The following is an 18153-nucleotide window of genomic DNA, read 5'->3' on the forward strand; positions in this document are numbered from 1 at the left end:
TAACAACCGACCACTTTTCGACGCAAGAACTAGCCAAAAAGAAAATTCTATCGCGCGTCTCCACTCCACTAGGGAGCAGAAACCTTTAGTCTATTCCACACAGAAATACACTGAACGCGACTCACTTGTCGGCGCCCGGATTTTTTCTCGACCGGCGAACCCGAAGTAACATTTTTCACTCTTTTGTGTAAATGCAAAAAATGAAAGAAAATATTTATTATCAACTAAAAGTGTATTGGAAACTAGCGCCGACGGGAAGCGAAAAATTCGGAACCGACTCGAACCACGGCGCGCGCACACTCGTCCCGTCGTCGGAGCCCCGCAGAGAGAAGAGGAAAAAAAATCGCAAAAATCTAGCAAAGCGAGCGCGCGAAACTTTGCTGCTGCTGAACTACCGCACACTACTGATTGCTTGGCGTCCCGTCGTCGGAGCCCCGCAGAGGGAAGAGGAAAAAAAATCGCAAAAATCTAGCAAAGCGAGCGCGCGAAACTTTGCTGCTGCTGAACTACCGCACACTACTGATCTGTTGCCAAATATGCTCGATATGTAAAAAAAAAAACAGAAACCATTTGTTTTTATTTGGTGTTATCTATTTACGGAAGCTTTCGTGTAAATTAGATGTTTACAATAAAAATGACATGTGTGGCAACACTTCCATCTACAACATTGTAGTCATTGAATAAAATGATAATTGAAATAAATTTCCCAATAGATACATTTTATATTTTAACAATTTATCGTTTGCAATAAACCTATTTTTTATTGGTAACTCCCAAGCAGCACCTGCAACATCATCCAAAATGTGGTTTTCTATGCTTTGGTCTAATTGACTTGCACTGAAAGCACATGCAACTTCCATCTCGTCAACTGAGTTGCAATTAAACTCCGAATTTCATAAAATTTCGGCTTTGTGTCTTAGAAATCACCAAATACCTCGTGTTTGACATCGATTCGTGGAGGCGGAGCTTACATATTTCTCACAAGTGATAAAACAGTCGGCTTGCATTTAATGTGCTATGTTACAGTCATGCAACATCTAACTCTGGTTTGTTTGTTCAGATTATGTTCCAAATACGTTGCGAATAACTTGCGCGTCTTTTCATTTTGACAGTTCTCCAACTTGTGACAATGAAGTAATAAGTCACTTTAGTAGCTTTTATGGTGTGTCGAGCAGCAACTTTCTCACAGAGCGTTTGGTGTAGCATGTAAGGTGAGCAGTTAATACTCCTGGTGTCCATGGTTCGAGTCTGGACAAAATCTTTTTTCCATTTTTTATCATTTCCTCTAACACAAGTTGCATAACGATTCAGAATCTGCACTTTTTGGGTTTCAAAGAAGCAGCAATTGTGTTCTATCGTCTATAATACGGACAGTGAATAAATTGCACTAAGGTTGCTGTTACTGGCTTTGAAACAAGTCGTGTTGATTGGGCAAACTAACAATAACTGTCAATTATCGGGTCATTTTGTCAGATAGGACCATACACAAGAAAACACAGACAAACAGACGTAACATTGGCAAAAATTCCATCGACAACGGTTTTACCGATTTTTTTTTCAAACCTTCATAGTTGTAGCACAGACAAACAGACGTATCACTGGGACACATTGCGATAAAAATCATCGTCACGAAAATATAATTGCCCAATGCTAATCAGGCTGTGCGGTGTTTATTCAGGGATTCACACAAAAAAACCTTCTGGGATTGCTCCAAGAAATTATTGTAGGATTCCTCCAAAAACTTCTTCTGGGGTTCCTCCAGGAAATTATTCCGGGATTCCTCCATGAGTTTCTTCTGGGATTTTCATCTGGGCAATCCTTCCGAGATTCTTCTGAATCATTTCTCGGGAATTCTCCTGGAGTTACTTCTGTAATGTTTGCATATTTTTCTAGAATTCCTCAGGAAGTTCGCTCTGAAATTCCTTCAGGAGTTTCTTATGAAAATCCTCCAGGAGTTGTTTCATGGAGTTCTTCTATAAAATTCTTATCTTATTCCTACTGGGCAAACTTTGTACAATAGTTAGGCCAATAGTTCTATCGGGGAATTCTTTCTCATAATTCCAGAAAGAAATTTCAGAAAATATTCCGAATGAAGGAATTTATGAAAAAGAAATACTAATCAATGGAGGAATCTCTGAAAGAATTTTTGGTACAATCGAGGAAGGAATTCCAAGAGTAAACCTGGAAATAATTTATGAAGCCCTTAAGGAAACCCAGATGGAACCACTTTCAGAATCCAAAAAAAAATTCTGGTAAAATACCAGATAGAACTTTTGAAGGAATCCACAATAAACCTTTGGATTTTTTTTTCAGTTTTTTCCGAAATAACAATCAAAATTCCTGGGAAATTCTGTGAGATTTTCCGGAACGATTTCGATGAGCTTGCCGGTGTTATCTGGAAAAAATAAGACTTTAAATTTATTAATTGTAATTCATTCGCCATTCGAAAGTAAGCCTTCCAAGATTATTCCGAGTATTCCATCAGAATTTTTATACTGATTTTGTTGAATTCCACCAATATTTCCTTATTACCGCCACCAGAATGTCTCCTACCATAATGACAATCGAACTCTCAATGTAATTTTTCATTAAAATTGAACCTAATTCCATCAGACCCTAGCTTTCAACTGCGGAATTCGCATAAAAATTCCACCATAAACCCTTTTGGAGTCTTCTTCAACCAGATGGATACCCAAGTAACAATTATACTTTTGTGGCAATCCTGAAGTAATTTCTAAGATTGAATAATAAAACTTAGCAATAAAGCTCTTTGTTCTGCAAATCCGAGATAAAAAAGGTATAAACTATCCATAAGACTAATCTGGCCCACTCTTCAGGAGATCTTCAAGACTGGTTTTGAATACTGCTTTGAAACTAGTTGTATTTATGTTCTAACACTGATGATTGGTTATAAGAACTTCATAAAACTTTAACAAGAATAGCTTGAAGCATGTTGATCTTTTAGCTGCCTTTCTCAAAAATGCTAATAGTGCATGATAAATGAAATCTTTTACCTCAGCATTATGCAGATGCGAACTAGTTTTGTTTCATGGATGAAATGTTAATTGAACTGCGAATTAATTTTCATCAAATTGAAATGGCTAATGCATCAAAATTGCCTGACAGATCATTGGTGACAGGGAATCAAAATTTTCCGTGCCATACCCACTTTGTCGTTGATATGCCACCCGAAACATACGAAAATAACAAAGCGCCTCAAAAATAATATCATTCATTAATATACGAAGACATAAATTTCCTGTAAAAACAAAAGGCTACGCCACTTTTTCAATTCTTTCTAAACATGGCTGCCGTTCCAAGCGAACAAAACTCATGCAGCCGCCATCAATTGTTATTACCTTTAATCCAAACCACCTCAAAACAATGATGAAACCAAGTCACCTTGCATGAAATCTACAGCATTTATTGAAGATTATTTTTACTAGTGATGATCTTAAGGCAGATTTGTTCGTCTTAAATGAAACTTATTCGTTTTATTCAAGAGTAACAGCCTTTGACAATTGTTTGTTTACCTTTTTGGAGCTAGAAAGTTGTTTCTGTACATTTTGCTTCAGGAAGTGCCAATTCTATTATAGTTTCCTCTATTTAATAATGTGCATTTCTAAAACTTACTAGTATTACACTATTTAGCATAAGCACGAGAAGAGTCACAGTAAGTACCCATTTCATTTTCGATTCAAGCTGCTGTTGCCTGTGTGAGTAACTGGCTGAAGGTTGGACGACCTCAGCAAGCTACTCGCATTTTTGATTGGCTATAAAATGAATATTTCGTCGATATGATTATTTTTGAGCACCAAAACGGCAAAATTAACAGTGAGCAAAAATGTTTGAGTGTTTATATTTGCATTAAAAAGCCAATTTATTGCATAATTTATTATTTGAATTAATAAGATTTTATTATTCCGCTTAGTTCTTATTCCAGACTAGTGGCTCTAGCTCAAGAATTGAAAGCTTTAAGAAGTTTTTAAAGGAAAATAACTCAGATGAATTGTACTTGAATAAACGAAGCATAAACTTTTAATAAAGTTTGTTGATGTTATGTGTTGAAAATAACTTCAAATACGTCTTAAAACTTATAATAAGATCAAATGCCTTAGGGAATCAAGTTGTTTTATGCGGAGTTTTCAAAATTAACTTGAAGAAAACTTAAAAACCGCATACGAACGGAGATTATTTTCTCTTGATAAAAACAACTATAAATGTTTCATGACTTCTTCATGCTATGATAAAGCTTCCATAAAAATAAACAAATCTAAAAGGAATTTAAATTGTTACTTGGGTACCCAAGTAACAATTATACTTTTGTGACAATCCTGAAGTAATTTCTAAGATAGAATAATAAAACTTAGCAATAAAGCTCTTTGTTCCGCAAATCCGAGATATAATAGGCATAAAATATCTATAAGACGAATCTGGCCCACTCTTCAGGAGATCTCCAAGGCTGCTTTTGAAGACTGCTTTGAAACTAGTTGTATTTATGTACTTGCACTGATGATTGATTATAAGAACTTCATAAAACTTTAACAAGAATAGCTTGAGGCGTGTTGATCTTTTAGCTGTCTTTCCCAAAAGTGCTAGTAGTGCACAATAAATGAAATCTTTTACCTAAGCATTATGCAGATGCGAACAAGTTTTGTTTCATGGATGAAATGTTAATTGAACTGCGAATTAATTTCCATCAAATTGAAATGGCTAAAGCATTCAAATTGCCTGAGAGATCATTGATGACAGGGAATAAAAATTTTCCGTGCCATACCCACTACTTCGTTAATATGCCATCTAAAACATACGAAAATAACATAGCGCCTCAAGAATAATATCATTCATTAATATACGAAGACAAAAATTTCATATAAAAACAAAGTGCTACGCCACTTTTTCAATTCCTTCTAGACATGGCTGCCGTTCCAAGCGAACAAAACTCGTGCAGCCGCCATCAATTGTTATTACCTTTAATCCAACCCACTTCAAAGCTATGATGGAACTAAGTTGGCTTGCATGAAGGCTACAGCATTTATTGAAGATTGTTTTTACTAGTAGTGATCTTAAGGCAGATTTGTTCGTCTTAAATGAAACTTGTGCGCTTTATTCAAGAGTAACAGCTTTTGACAGTTGTTTGTTTACGTTTTTGGAGCTAGAAAATTGTCTCTGTACATTTCGCATCAAGATGTGCCAATTCGATGATATTTTCGTGTATTTTTGCAATAATGAAGTGCAACTTATTAAAATTACTTTATTTAGCATGAACATAAGAAGAATCACAGTAAGTACCCATATCATTTTCGGTTTGTATGGCTGTGGCCTGTATGAGTAACTAGCTAGAGGTAGGGCGACAGCAGCAAGCTACTCGCATTTTTGATAGGCTATAAAATAATCAATTCGTCGATATGATTACTTTTGAGCATCAAAATGGATAAATTATCAGTGAGCAAAAAGATTAAATGTTTACATTTGCATGAGAACGCAGTTTAACTACCAATTTGTTGCATAATTTATCGTTTGGGCTGATAAGATAGTTCATTTTTTATGATTTCGCTTAGTTCTTGTTCCAGAGTAGTGGCTCTAGCTCAAGAATAGAAGGTTTCAAGCAGTTTTTAAAGAAGGATAACTCAGATGAAATGCACTTCAATAAACGAAGCATAAACTTCTATAAAAATATTATGGTGTTATGTGTTGAAAATAACTTCAAATACGACTCAAAACTGATGATAAGATGAAATACTCTAGTAGATCCAGTCGTTTTATGCGCAATTTTCAAAATTAACTTGAAGAAAACCTAAAAACCGCAAACAAACGAAGATTGTTTTCTCTTGATAAAAACAATCACAAATGTTCCATGAATTGGTCATGCTACGATAAAACTTCCATAAAAATAAACAAATCTAAATGGAATTTAAATTGTTACTTGGGTAGGTATGAAAAACTATCTCAGCCATTATATTTATAGATGACTAGCTGTACCCGGCAAACTTTGTCTTGCCTACTGCGTTTTTTGACGATTCAAGTCCCTAGCCAAGTCCAAGTCCCCGATCAAAATGCCTAAACACCCGATTTTCAAAAACTCTCAATTTTTCAATGTTTTTCGGCTCATAAACCTTCCTTGGGTGAACACTAACAGAACAAAACAAAGATGACCCAAATTGGACGTTCCGTTTGCGAGTTATGCGCGGTCCCACGTATGCCACTGCATTTTTATATATATAGATTTATGGAGGCCCGGTTTAATCGAGGGGTACCCATGCATATGTGAAATAACAAGTGCATCAAATCAGGTATATGCGTTTATTATATCTACGGTTGTACACTTTCTCTTCACCCCATTGCAAATGGCGATTGCGCATTGGTAGTAAGATGATAGTAGCCGCTCACTCCCTTACCATAATTGGACGGTTCGCCTCCCATCAGCACAGAAGGCCCACTCTCCGTGCAAACACCAGCAAGTATTTCTTCGTGCGATGCGCAACGCCGTCCAACAAAGCCCAACGGTGACCCTATCGATTCCGCAAAATATTGATGGGCTCGCGTATGGGCACAATTTCCGGTAATGTCGATTCCACAACCCGGCTGCGATCGTCCTCCATTGGGGTAGAAGTTGACATGGCCCAACGGAAGATCGAAACCTAGCAGACCCGAATTGGTGTATATTGCTTCCACGTAGTGGCCATCGCTCCGATCCATGATATCCGGTTGACCAAGCGAAAACAATGGTCCCGCTGGGTCCATTCCAATTATGGTGTTGATCCGACCCTGTTGGAATTTGCCAGCATTGCCTGCGCAGTGAGTCCCCAGGCTGCTTCCGGTCACAGAGATGTCATCCAGCGATGCCCCACTAGCGTGGGACACAAAAAGACATTTTATTCCTGTACACTTTTTGAGTTCCATCTTGGTCCCATATCAACTGTGCAAAATTTCAGATTGATCGGAGAAACTATATTTTAGCGCCAGCCATTTTAAGTTTTCATACGATTTACTATGGGGAAAATCACCTTTTCAAAGAAAAATCGCCACAGGTTGCCCCTTAACACCTAAAAATAAATCGATGAATGATTTCTGTTGGAAATTTTACGAGGAAGCAACCCTCCGAAGACCGCAAAACGATCTGAGGCTTGTGGAAAAAGTTATTGACTGAAAACCGAATGGCATGCAAACGCTGTTTAACATGTAAGGAATAACAATAAATAATAAAATCTCGTCATTTTATCGATCGGGTGAGGCCTAATAACTTTTCCACGAACGTCGCATCGATTTGCTGTCTTCGGAGATCTGAATCCTAGTACAATATTCTACAGAAATCATTCGTCGCTTTATTTTTAGGGATCAAGGGGTGACTCCTAGCGATTTTTCTTTGCAGGAGTAAAATTTCCCCATAGTAAATCGTATGAAAAATTAAGAATGGCGGGCGCTAAAATATAGTTTTTCCGATAGATCCGAAATTTTGCACAGTTTATATGGGACCAAAGTGAAACTCAAAAAGTATACAGGAACTTGAGTTTTTCCATTTTTTGTATTTTCCCATATAAACCGTGTACCAGGCTAATGCCCCACCCTCCGTCACTAGCAAGTCAATAAACCGGGATACCATCTCTCCAACCGGACCAACGCGATTCCTTGCCTGAATGTAGTTGATGGTCTGAGCGCCGGCGCCCCAATCAACGTTGATTACGTTGAACTCGCCCAGTGCGAGCAGATTTTCCCGAATCAATCCATGCAAGTTGGCTTCTTCACCACTGACCCAGCCATGAATGGTGAACCGAGTCGGGTGAGCTGGGTTGAAATTGGAACTGGCCAAAGAACCGGGGTTGTCCCAGTGGATAATCTGCGGCTCGTCCGGATTGGAGCGGGTGAACAATCGGAAGATCACATCAGTTTCGGGATCGAACAGTGGTTCGTAGTGGTCCAAATGGAATGATTCGCTGGAAGGGCTGATGTCTACCATGTGAAGGCGTCCGGCGTCATCCGCGACCAGATTCCAACGAGTTGGACTGCATCTGGAGAGGGTTGCTTTGAATAGTGTGAGATATTTTTCTTGGCAAACGACCCTATTGAATTACTTACCCAGTAGTGATAACACAAAGAAAATCGCAAGTCTTGCCTCGTTCATGGTTGATTTACCAATGTTTTGAAATCATAAAATTTGGTGCCGTAAATGTTACACTCTTATCTTAATGAGTGCTGTTCTCTTATTTTGGGCAAAGGCTTCTGTTGATAAACTGTTTGACGCGGGGTCTAGATAACTAGGTAATTTTATGTGTCAATAGCTTTATGATCCCAAAGATCTGTATTGTATTGTCCCGCCGTTTAAATCCATATTTTTTTGGCTTCAATTACATTCTATTCATTTACACTGCTCAATAAATATAGGCTTATAGGTATGGCCTATATAAGTATGGAGATCCGCCAAATGCATTCCGTTAGTGTAACAGCACAGATAAAAATAATGATTTTTACACGTCATGTAAACTTCATTTAACCCTTTGGAGCCGGAGGGGTCATATATGACCCCGGCCATGAAACCGAGCATAACAAACGTGTTCGACACCAGCGAGGTTGCGTCGACAGCAGCGAAAACAATCGGCTTCAAAAGGTTAAGTCATGTAAACTTAGTGTTATGATGGTTTACATGATATATCAAGTAAATTTGTGTTATATGTCATTTTTTTTGTAAAATTTGGTTGTATTTGTCAGTTTAGCGGTTTACAGTATTATTTACAATTTGTTATTTTAAGTTCAGATGAAATAGAAGTTCGTTCACATCTATTCTAATGTTACACGTGTCAACAAAGCAGATGTATTTTACAACTGTTTTCAAAATTTCACTTCGTCTACATCTATTTACTCCCACCAAGGTTGACCTCAGCAGGTCTTCGAACGTCAATCTTCTCCATCCATTCATAGCGGCTGCTATCCTCTGCTGATTTACATGACATAATGGAAGTTTACATTATATTTCATGAACTTTACATGATATGTCATGTAAACTTCTGTGATATCCCACGCTCCAATTATGTGCATCATATGTCACAGAATTTTACACTCTTTTTTCGATCTGTGAGTAGGGGAGTTACTCTACAACAACCAACAGCCCCGTTAGAGAAGTGTTGGCAGGACTTGATTTGGAATACATGAACCTGAGTTACCAGTTTTTGAAACGTGTTGATGTCAGAGTTTGATGTAGTACGTTCCTTGTTTTCGTTGTCCGCCTTTTGGTTTTATTGTTCGCCCCTGTGTGTCGTCACCCCCCTTCCGTTTTTCTTCTTCTTGTCGTTTTCTACCGATAAAGTCCTTTCTTTTTGGTTCTGTTACAGATATGGACAATTTGTCCCATCAATGTTTTAGTATACAGTATGACCCATAAAAAAATGCGACAGTTTTCAAAGTCATCGTTCCCCTACTTCGAACTGATTAACCTCGCATATGTATCTATTGGATAGTATAGTAGAGCCACTAATCTTATAATGGCAAAGGAACATAGACTGATTCCATGCAAATACCTTCGGAAATATAACGTTGAACATATGGATGTCGAAATCGTCCACACGCCAGAGGCCGTTTTTTAAGGATATAATTTTCTTTCAATTGCTTTCAATCACATTCAATCAAATTTTATTTTCAAAATAGTACTTTTATAGCTGGATAAGGTCTTCAGGAGTTGGTTGGTTCGTCGGATAAGCACGAAAAAAATATTAACTTATAAATTAAAAATTGAATTATTTGACAAATGATAATTTTTAGAAAATATTATGTTTTAAGCATGAAATTGTTTTTAAGTACATAGTATTTGTACCTATCATAAAGGTAGGTATATATGCCTTCATCGACAAAAAAATGTTTTGAAAAATGTTCTAACAGTGTTAAGTTTTTTTATTAATTTATTTTAAATACGGTTTTTAATATGTAGCACCTTTTTTAGTTTTTGTTTCCTAAACATTTGAATTTTTTTTTTAAATATTTTTCAAACATGGGCGTATTAAAATGTACATATTTCTTCATGGTTTCCATGTGCTTAAAAGTTTTATCTCAGTTCATTTTGCTATGAAAATTATATGAAAACTTGATTTTATTTAGAAATTGTTAACAATTATAAGGTATCCCATATACGTAACCAATGAATATTTTGACAAAAATTTTAGAGATCCTGTATGACAATGACCTCCTTATTGTATCCTAATCCAAAAAAGTTTAATTCATTGGGATTATTTCATTAAAAATCATCAAATACTGCAAAAAAATGGAATGTCGCATTTTTTTATGGGTCATACTGTAAGTTAGCAAATAATTTAGTTTTAAACCCATAAATCCCTCCTTCCCAATTTTATTTAATTTATTTTTTTTTCTTCAATCCTTAACCTCGAAACAGCCGCGAGTACTTCGGCTTCCCAAACTAACATAGTTTTAAGGCAGTAATAAATTGTAAAATGTAAAATCATTGTAAAAACAAAAGATTTCGACTCAGTTATGCCCATGTGGCGCCCGAGCCATCCAAATAAACGAATAAGTAAAAAAAAACAACCAACAGCCTTTTGATGGTAGCCTGACAAAAATGCCTGACGCAATATCTTCCTCAAAGCTTCCACAGAAGCGTACGAGGCAGCCAACTGCAGAGAAGCTAACCGATGGTACTTAAAAGACTAGGAGCATGGCAACCCGGACTTAAAAGGACTTAACCCCCGTGAATCGGCATAGCTACAGAAGGCCGGCCTGTCCAGGCTTGAAGAAAGCAGCGGGCTGCGACCTTATGATGTTCCACAGCCACCCCAGGTTTGTGCGAGCCAGGAGGAGGGGCACCTTAGTGTATAAGCGAAAGAAGTAGCCGAAAATGAAGTCAGGTAGAGCAGTTTTCAAGCGGGACAAAGGTGGCGCTTACATCATGAAGATCGCCGAGTCCAAGTAGGAACTACTTGGAAAGTCGGAGGTCCTGAAGGCGATGATGAGCGATGCCTAAGCTCTCGGATCTGGTAAGAAGTATGAGCCAGCGTAGCAGTTCGAGTACGCGTGGCCTCCGCCTAAATACAAACAGTCCAAAGTGCAGGTGGCCAACGCGGCGATGCCTTCGTTTCCGTGAAGATAGAGAAGCTCAAGATGGGTTGATCGGTGTGCCTGTTCGGCATGTACCAGCCGCCAGAGACTTGTTTCAGGTGTTTTGAACCGGGACAAATGTCTTGGGACTGCAAAGGCCCTGACAGAAGCAAGCTTTTTAGAAGACGATGTGGAGGCGAAGGGGATAAGGTACAAGGTTGCACTAAAGCTTTCATGTGTTTGATCTGTTCCTGGAAATCAGAGAAAAATAAATCCTTGACGGGAGGCCCAATGAGCCCGGCTTTCAAGAAAGCCTTAGCTGGTAATTCAGCAAGCTTCAGAGGATTTTCAACGGGTTTCAGGGACGTTCTAGGGGCGTTTTCGGAGATTTCAGACTCCTGTGCAATATAGGGAATCCGAGAGGGGCTCAGAGTAGTTTCGGAAGCATTTCAAGACAATTTAGATGATTTTCAGGGTTTTTTTTTGGCAGGGTTCCGTTGTGGGGGCAATTTTATGAGCGTTACAGGGGGTCAGAGTTGGCTTCAGGAAGCTGCCGGTGGCATTTCAGGAAGCTTCAATAGATTTTCAGCGAGTTTCAGAGGCATTCAGAGGAGTTTGGGGGGGGGGGGGGGGGGGGTTCACAGGGGCTTATGCAATACAGAGGGTTCGAGACAGGTTCAAGGGGTTTTCTGAATGTGTCTGTTTCAGAAAGATTCAGGTGATTTTCAGCTGATTCTCGCGGTGTTACAGAAGCGTTTGCGGAGGTTTCAGAACTCGGTGCCACAAGCCGACATGTGCCGCGATAAATCGCAAAAATCTTCTTGCGAGCGGGCATGAGGTGATCGAGAGGTGGTGGCAGCCTTTACGATGAGCACCTCAATGGCGACGTTACAAGCACCGAAGGTGGCGTGTGAGGCATACCGGACTTCGCATAAAAATAAGATGTTACACGGTTGGTGGTTGGTAATCCAATGTCTTACTTAAAAACCCGATTTAATCCACCTATGGTGAACAGAACCCTTCTTACACTTATTAAAATTAGTGTTGTATTATTTGTATTTAACATAATTATTTTGTGTAATTGACCAAAAGTTCTGGAAAATACTGTGGATTTGGCATCTAGTGGATTTGTTTCCAAAATAGCATTATAGACCATGGACTAAACTACCAGAAATGCCAGACACCTCCTAGAATCTTGTATGGAATGTTTAAAAAATAGCTTATACATTCTGGAATATTGTATCTTTTGTTAACTGCCAAAAGATCTTGAATCGATTAACAAATGGGTAAGAAAATCAGCGAGATACACTTTGTCTAATATGTATCTCTTAATCAGTCGATTAATTTAGCTCCGAAGTACTTGGTATTCATGGTTATGGTGTAGAAAGGACAAAAACGATATATCTACTAAGTTAATCAGGTTTGGCATTAGCTATTAATTTTGGCTGTCCGGTTCTTGCATTTTTCCCACAATATATAAATTCAAAGCTTTCAATTAACGTATTGTTAGTTTTCATAGAATTCCTGTGTATTTGTAATTTTGTTGAAAACAATAACCTGCTAGTATATACTTTATTGAAGTCAGCATTATTTATTGAAAAATAATTTCCCATAGACTGGTCAAAAACTCATGCAAGATAACAAGTGAATATAATAATAAAAAAAAAATTATTGAAATACTCTTCGTGAGATATCTCAGTAATCAAATGTCGAATCGAAGTAAAATTTCAGGGCCTTTTACAAGGATATTGTAGCTTTCATTTGGTGCTTAGAGAACCCAAATCGGTTGACAGACGGCTGAGATATTTATTATGGTACCCTTGGTCAAAAATCTCTCAAATAGTTAACCTGTATTACTCCCAAGTACTCTTTGAAAGATATCTCGGTAACCAAATGTCCAATCCCAATGAAATTGTATAGGCTTCTACTAGAATGATGTAGCTTTCTTTTGGTGCCAGGAGAACCGAAATCGGTTGATAGACGGCTAAGATATTTATTATGATACACTTGGACAAAAATCTCAAAAGGTTTAGTTGTATAAATCCTAAGTACTCTTCGAAAGATATCTCTGTAACCAAATGTCCAATCGAAATAAAATTTCTGGGCGATCTACTAGGATGCTGTAGCTTTTATTTGGTGCCACGAGAACCCAAATCGATTGACAAACGGCCGAAATATTTATTATGATACATTTGTCCAAAAATCCTAAAAAGTTTAGATGTATGACTCATAAATACTCTTCGAGAGATATCTCGGTAACCAAACGTCCAATCGAAAAAAAATTCAATAGCGTTCTACTAGGATGTAGTAGCTTTCATTTGCTTCCAAGAGAACTCAAATCGGTTGACAGACGGCTGAGAAACGTGCGTGAGTTTTTTTTGTAACGCACATACACACACACACATACACACATACACACACACACACACATACAGACATTTGCTCAGTTCGTCGAGCTGAGTTCATTGGTATATGAGACTCGGCCCTGCGGGCCTCGGATAGAAAGTCGGTTTTTCGAGCGATATTTATACCCTTCTTATGGGTGTAAGAAGGGTAAAAATCTGTTGACAAACGGCTGAGAAATGTATTATGATACATTTTATCAAAAATCTCTCAAAAGCGTAAATTTCATTACTCCTTAGTACTCGTGGAAAGATATCTCGGAAACAAAATGTCCAAACGGCATAAAATTTAATAGCATACTACTTGGATGCTGTAGCTTTCATTTGATGCTGAGAGAACTCAAATCGATTGACACACGGCTGATTCATTTATTATGAAGCATTTTGTCAAAGACCTCTTAAAAAGTTAAGTTGTATTACTCCAAAGTACTCCCCGAAAGATATCTCGGTTACAAAATGTCCAATCGGTATGAAATTCAAAAGCGTTCTTCTAGGGTGCAGTAGCTTTCGTTTCGAGCCTTAAGAACCCGATTCGGTTGATAGACGGCTGAGAAATTTATGGTGATACACTTTGTCAAAAATATCTAAAATAATTAAGTTGTACTACTCCCTAGCACTCTTTGAAAGATATCTCGGTAACCGAACGTCCAATCAAAATAAAATTCAATAGCGTTCTACTAGGATGTAGTAGCTTTCATTTGCTTCCAAGAGAACTCAAATCGGTCAACAGACGGCTGAGAACCGTGAGTGACATTTTTTTGTAACATACATACACACACACACATACACACACACATACACACACACGCACATACAGACATTTGCTCAATTCGTCGAGCTGAGTTGATTGGTATATGTGACTCGGCCCTGCGGGCCTCGGATCGAAAGTCGGTTTTCCAAGCGGTATTTATACCCTTCTTATGGGTGTAAGAAGGGTAAAAAACAGACACGGAGACCGTCTTCAGCCAGAGGCTATACAGACTGAACGAAACTTAATACTAGACAACGGACACGACACATATTACGAGCACCAGTGGATACGAGGATCGAGGAAGAAACATTTCTTTCGAAAAGTTTCATCGCTCGGAGCGGGAGTCGAACCCTCACGGTCATACGCTTGGTGACGCTAACGCTTGGTGACGACCACGAGGCTCCATGTCAGCATGCTAAGAGTTTGAGTGTTGATGATTAACCTGGGCTTGTTAGGGGAATATCTGTAAATAAAAGAAAATCGGGTTAAGTACGGTTCCTTTGAATTCCACTAAGAATTTGCATCCTTTGACAGATACGTATTTCGACCTCAACTGTAAGGTCGTCTTCAGTGTCTTGTACTTGACTCGACTTTTTAGTTTGAGTGTTGTTTAACTATCAGAATCGCCGGCTGTTCGGGCTCTAAAGAAGTTGATCATCAATATTAATTTCTATTCCCGATCAGCCTAGATAGCCGTGTAGTGGCGGTAGCAGTTCCCTCAACTGGCTAAGAATATCACTACGGATTGCCTAACCCGGTGGTAAAAGTCCACCAAACAAGCGACCCCTAATTCATGGTGTTAAGCGTACCGTGCCTAGGAATGAATGGTTAGGGGGGTCTTATAAAAACTTAACCGTGAACGGAGCCTGAGGAGTACCAGGGCACCCCCACAGTATGTTACCCTTACTGTGTTAAACGGAGCAATGACGCAGTGGACCTTATTTGTCTCCGGGATAATCGGCCACTTGTCTTAGGGGCTGTCCATAAACCACGTGGCCATGGGGGGGGGGGGGGGCTTCGGCCAATGACAATTTTGTATGGACAAATTAAAAATTTTGTATGGACAAATGACCACGCGCTTTGAAAAGTCCCAAAAAAATGACCGCGTGTTTTATGGACAGCCCCCTACGTCTCAATTCCGAGGCTTAATAAAAGTGGGTAAATGATTTTTTTTATGGCAGGTATTAAGTTCGTACAGGTAAACCTTCATCACGCAAAAGGTGCTTCTGCTGTGTTGAGTCGAAGGTTTAAAAAAGAAGGACTGGAAGTGGCGCTTATTCAAGAGCCATGGTCCAATAAACGAAAGATTCTTGGAGTTCTGACACAAAATAGTAAACTATTTTATGATGAGCAACAAGATTCACCCAGAACCGCTGTCTTAAGTTAAGTTAAGTTAAGCTGTCTTAGTACGCAAAACGTTAAAATGCTATCCTATTACAGAGTTTATCAGAAAGGACATTGTTGCAGTCATGGTAGAGGTACCAACCACTAGGGGTAAAACTGAGATCGCTGTGGTTTCAGCTTACTTTCCTGGTGATGTTCCTGAGGCACCTCCTCCTGAGATCGCATCATTTGTTCAATTCTGTAAAGAAAACAACAAATCGTTTATCATTGGCTGTGACGCCAATCCGCATCCCACGGTTTGGGGTAGTACGGATATTAACAGTCGAGGTGAGTCACTATTAGAGTACCTGTCTTCGAACAATATAGACATTTGCAATAATGGTGATAAACCTACTTTCTCAAATGTAATCGGACAAGAGGTCTTGGATCTAACAATGTGCAATGCTGTAATCTTTGACATGATCACAAACTGGCACGGGTCAGATGAGATTTCTCTATGTGATCATAAACACATAATCTTCAATTGGAGTGGTGGAGCTTATTCTAGAACCGCATTTAGAAATCCCAGGAGGACAAACTGGGATCAATATGTAGAATTGTTGAATACGCATTCATTTACAATGGGAGAAACTATTGATTCAACCCAAAAGTTAGAATCATTTTCTCAAAGGGTAAATGAAAGTATCATCAATACCTTTAACAGAAGTTGTCCCACCATACAATCGTCTTCTACTAGAGACGTGCCATGGTGGAACTTTAAACTGGATCGCCTTAGAAAATTTTCTCGTAAAATGTTCAATAGAGCGAAACAAACGGGAGATTGGACTCAGTACAGGAAAGCCCTGACTGATTACAACAACGTAATACGAAAATCGAAAAGAAAATCTTGGATGCTGACATGTGAAAACATAAACAGCACTCCTGTAGTTGCAAGACTACAGAAAACGCTTGCAAAAGATCATTCAAATGAATTGGGAAACCTGAAGCGCGACGATGGAGCTTTTACCAAAACTCCTCGTGAAACTTTGGATTTAATGATGGAAACCCATTTTCCAGGTTCGGTTCCAAGTGTGGATTCCAATGATACTATATCTCTGGAAGGTGAAGGATGTCCTAGTATAAACTCATCGGAGTCAACTAGTACAATAAAGTTAGGCGCCCGATAGTTGCGCGGGAAACGATTGCTATTTCATATATGTCAAAAGTGCTGTGTTGTTTTTATTTGTTTGTTTCGAACAAAACGCAGCGCTGGCAAGCAATAAATTTTGTAAACACTTGCAGTTAGAGAAAATCTGCGAAAATAAGCGAAAATGTCCAGGAGTACCCGTCGCAGCGTTCGGGTGAGTGAAATGCTGGAAAAATCCTCTAGAAAGTTCTCATACGATTCCTCTAGGAATTCCTCCAGAAATTCCTCCGAGGATTCCTCCAGGGATTCCCCGCGAATTTCTCCAGGAATTCTTCCAGGAATTCTTTATTTCTTTTGGCATTCTTGCAAAAGTTCGTACAAGAATTCCTCCGGAAATTTCTCCAGCAATTCCTCCGGTTATTCCTACGGGGATTATTGCAGGAAATCCTCCTGGATTGCTCAACAATATATCCGGGGATTAATCCGGTAGTTCCTCCGGGAATTTCATATAAAATTTCTCTGGATATTCTGAAATTTTAGAAATTCATCCGGAGATTCCTCAGGTGAATTCCCGTGGAATTTCCCTGAGGATTCCCTGGAGCAATCCTCGGGGAATAGCCAGAAGGAATCCCCGGAGGAATTCCTGGAGAAATCCCACGGAAGAATTCCTGAAGGAACATCCGAATAAATTCTTGGATGAACCCCCGGAGGAATTCCTAAAGAAATTCCTGGATAAATTCTGGGAAAAATTCCCGGAAGAATTCCTGGAGGAATTCCCGGAGGAACCCTCGGAGGAATTCCCGGAGGAATTCCTGGAGGAATTCCCGGAGGAATCCTCGGAGGAATTCCTGGAGGAATCCTCGGAGGAAATCTCGGAGGAATTCCCGGAGGAATTCCTGGAGGAATTCCTAGAGGGATTACTCGGAGGAATCCTCGGAGGAATCATCGGAGGAATTAATCTGAGGAATTCCCGGAGGAATCCTCGGAGGAATTCCCGGAGAAATTCCTGGAAGAATTCCTGGAGGAATTCCCGGAGGAATCCTCGGAGGAATTCCCTGAGGAATCATCGGAGAAATTCCTGGAGGAATTCCCGGAGGGATTACTCGGAGGAACCATCGGAGGAATTACTCGGAGGAATTTCCGAAGGAATCCTCGGCGGAATTCCCGGAGGAATTCCTGGGGGAATCCCCGGAAAAATTCCTGGGGGAATCCCCGAAGGAACGCACGGAGGAATTCCTGGAGGAATCCCCGGAAGAATTCCTGGGGGAATCCCCGGAGGAATTCCTGGAAGGATCTTCGGAGAAATTCCTGAAGGAATCATCGAGGAATTCCTGGTGGAATCCCCGGAACAATTTCGTGAGGATTCCCCGAAGGAATTCCTGGCAGAATCCCCGGAGAAATTCCTGAATGAATCCCCGGAGAAACTCTTGGAGGAATCCCTGTAGAAATTCCTGGAGGGATACCGAAAAGAAATCCCAGTAGAAATTCTAGAT

At 39.3% G+C, this 18153-nt stretch overlaps 1 protein-coding gene across 1 annotated transcript; it reads right to left on the reverse strand.

Annotated features, from left to right (window-relative positions):
• Positions 1 to 6289: 6289 nt before the first annotated feature.
• On the reverse strand, positions 6290 to 8131 carry LOC109623324 (pancreatic triacylglycerol lipase). The gene is made up of 3 exons (XM_062859407.1): positions 8077 to 8131; positions 7551 to 8022; positions 6290 to 6850 (listed from the first exon to the last, which is right to left on the reverse strand). Exons 1-3 carry the CDS (start codon positions 8120 to 8122, stop codon positions 6334 to 6336), a joined length of 1035 nt encoding a protein of 344 aa, XP_062715391.1. The 5' UTR covers positions 8123 to 8131; the 3' UTR covers positions 6290 to 6333.
• Positions 8132 to 18153: the final 10022 nt, after the last annotated feature.

The sequence above is a fragment of the Aedes albopictus genome, chromosome 3 (genome assembly GCF_035046485.1).
Source record: "Aedes albopictus strain Foshan chromosome 3, AalbF5, whole genome shotgun sequence".
Classification (NCBI taxonomy): Eukaryota; Metazoa; Arthropoda; class Insecta; order Diptera; family Culicidae; genus Aedes; species Aedes albopictus.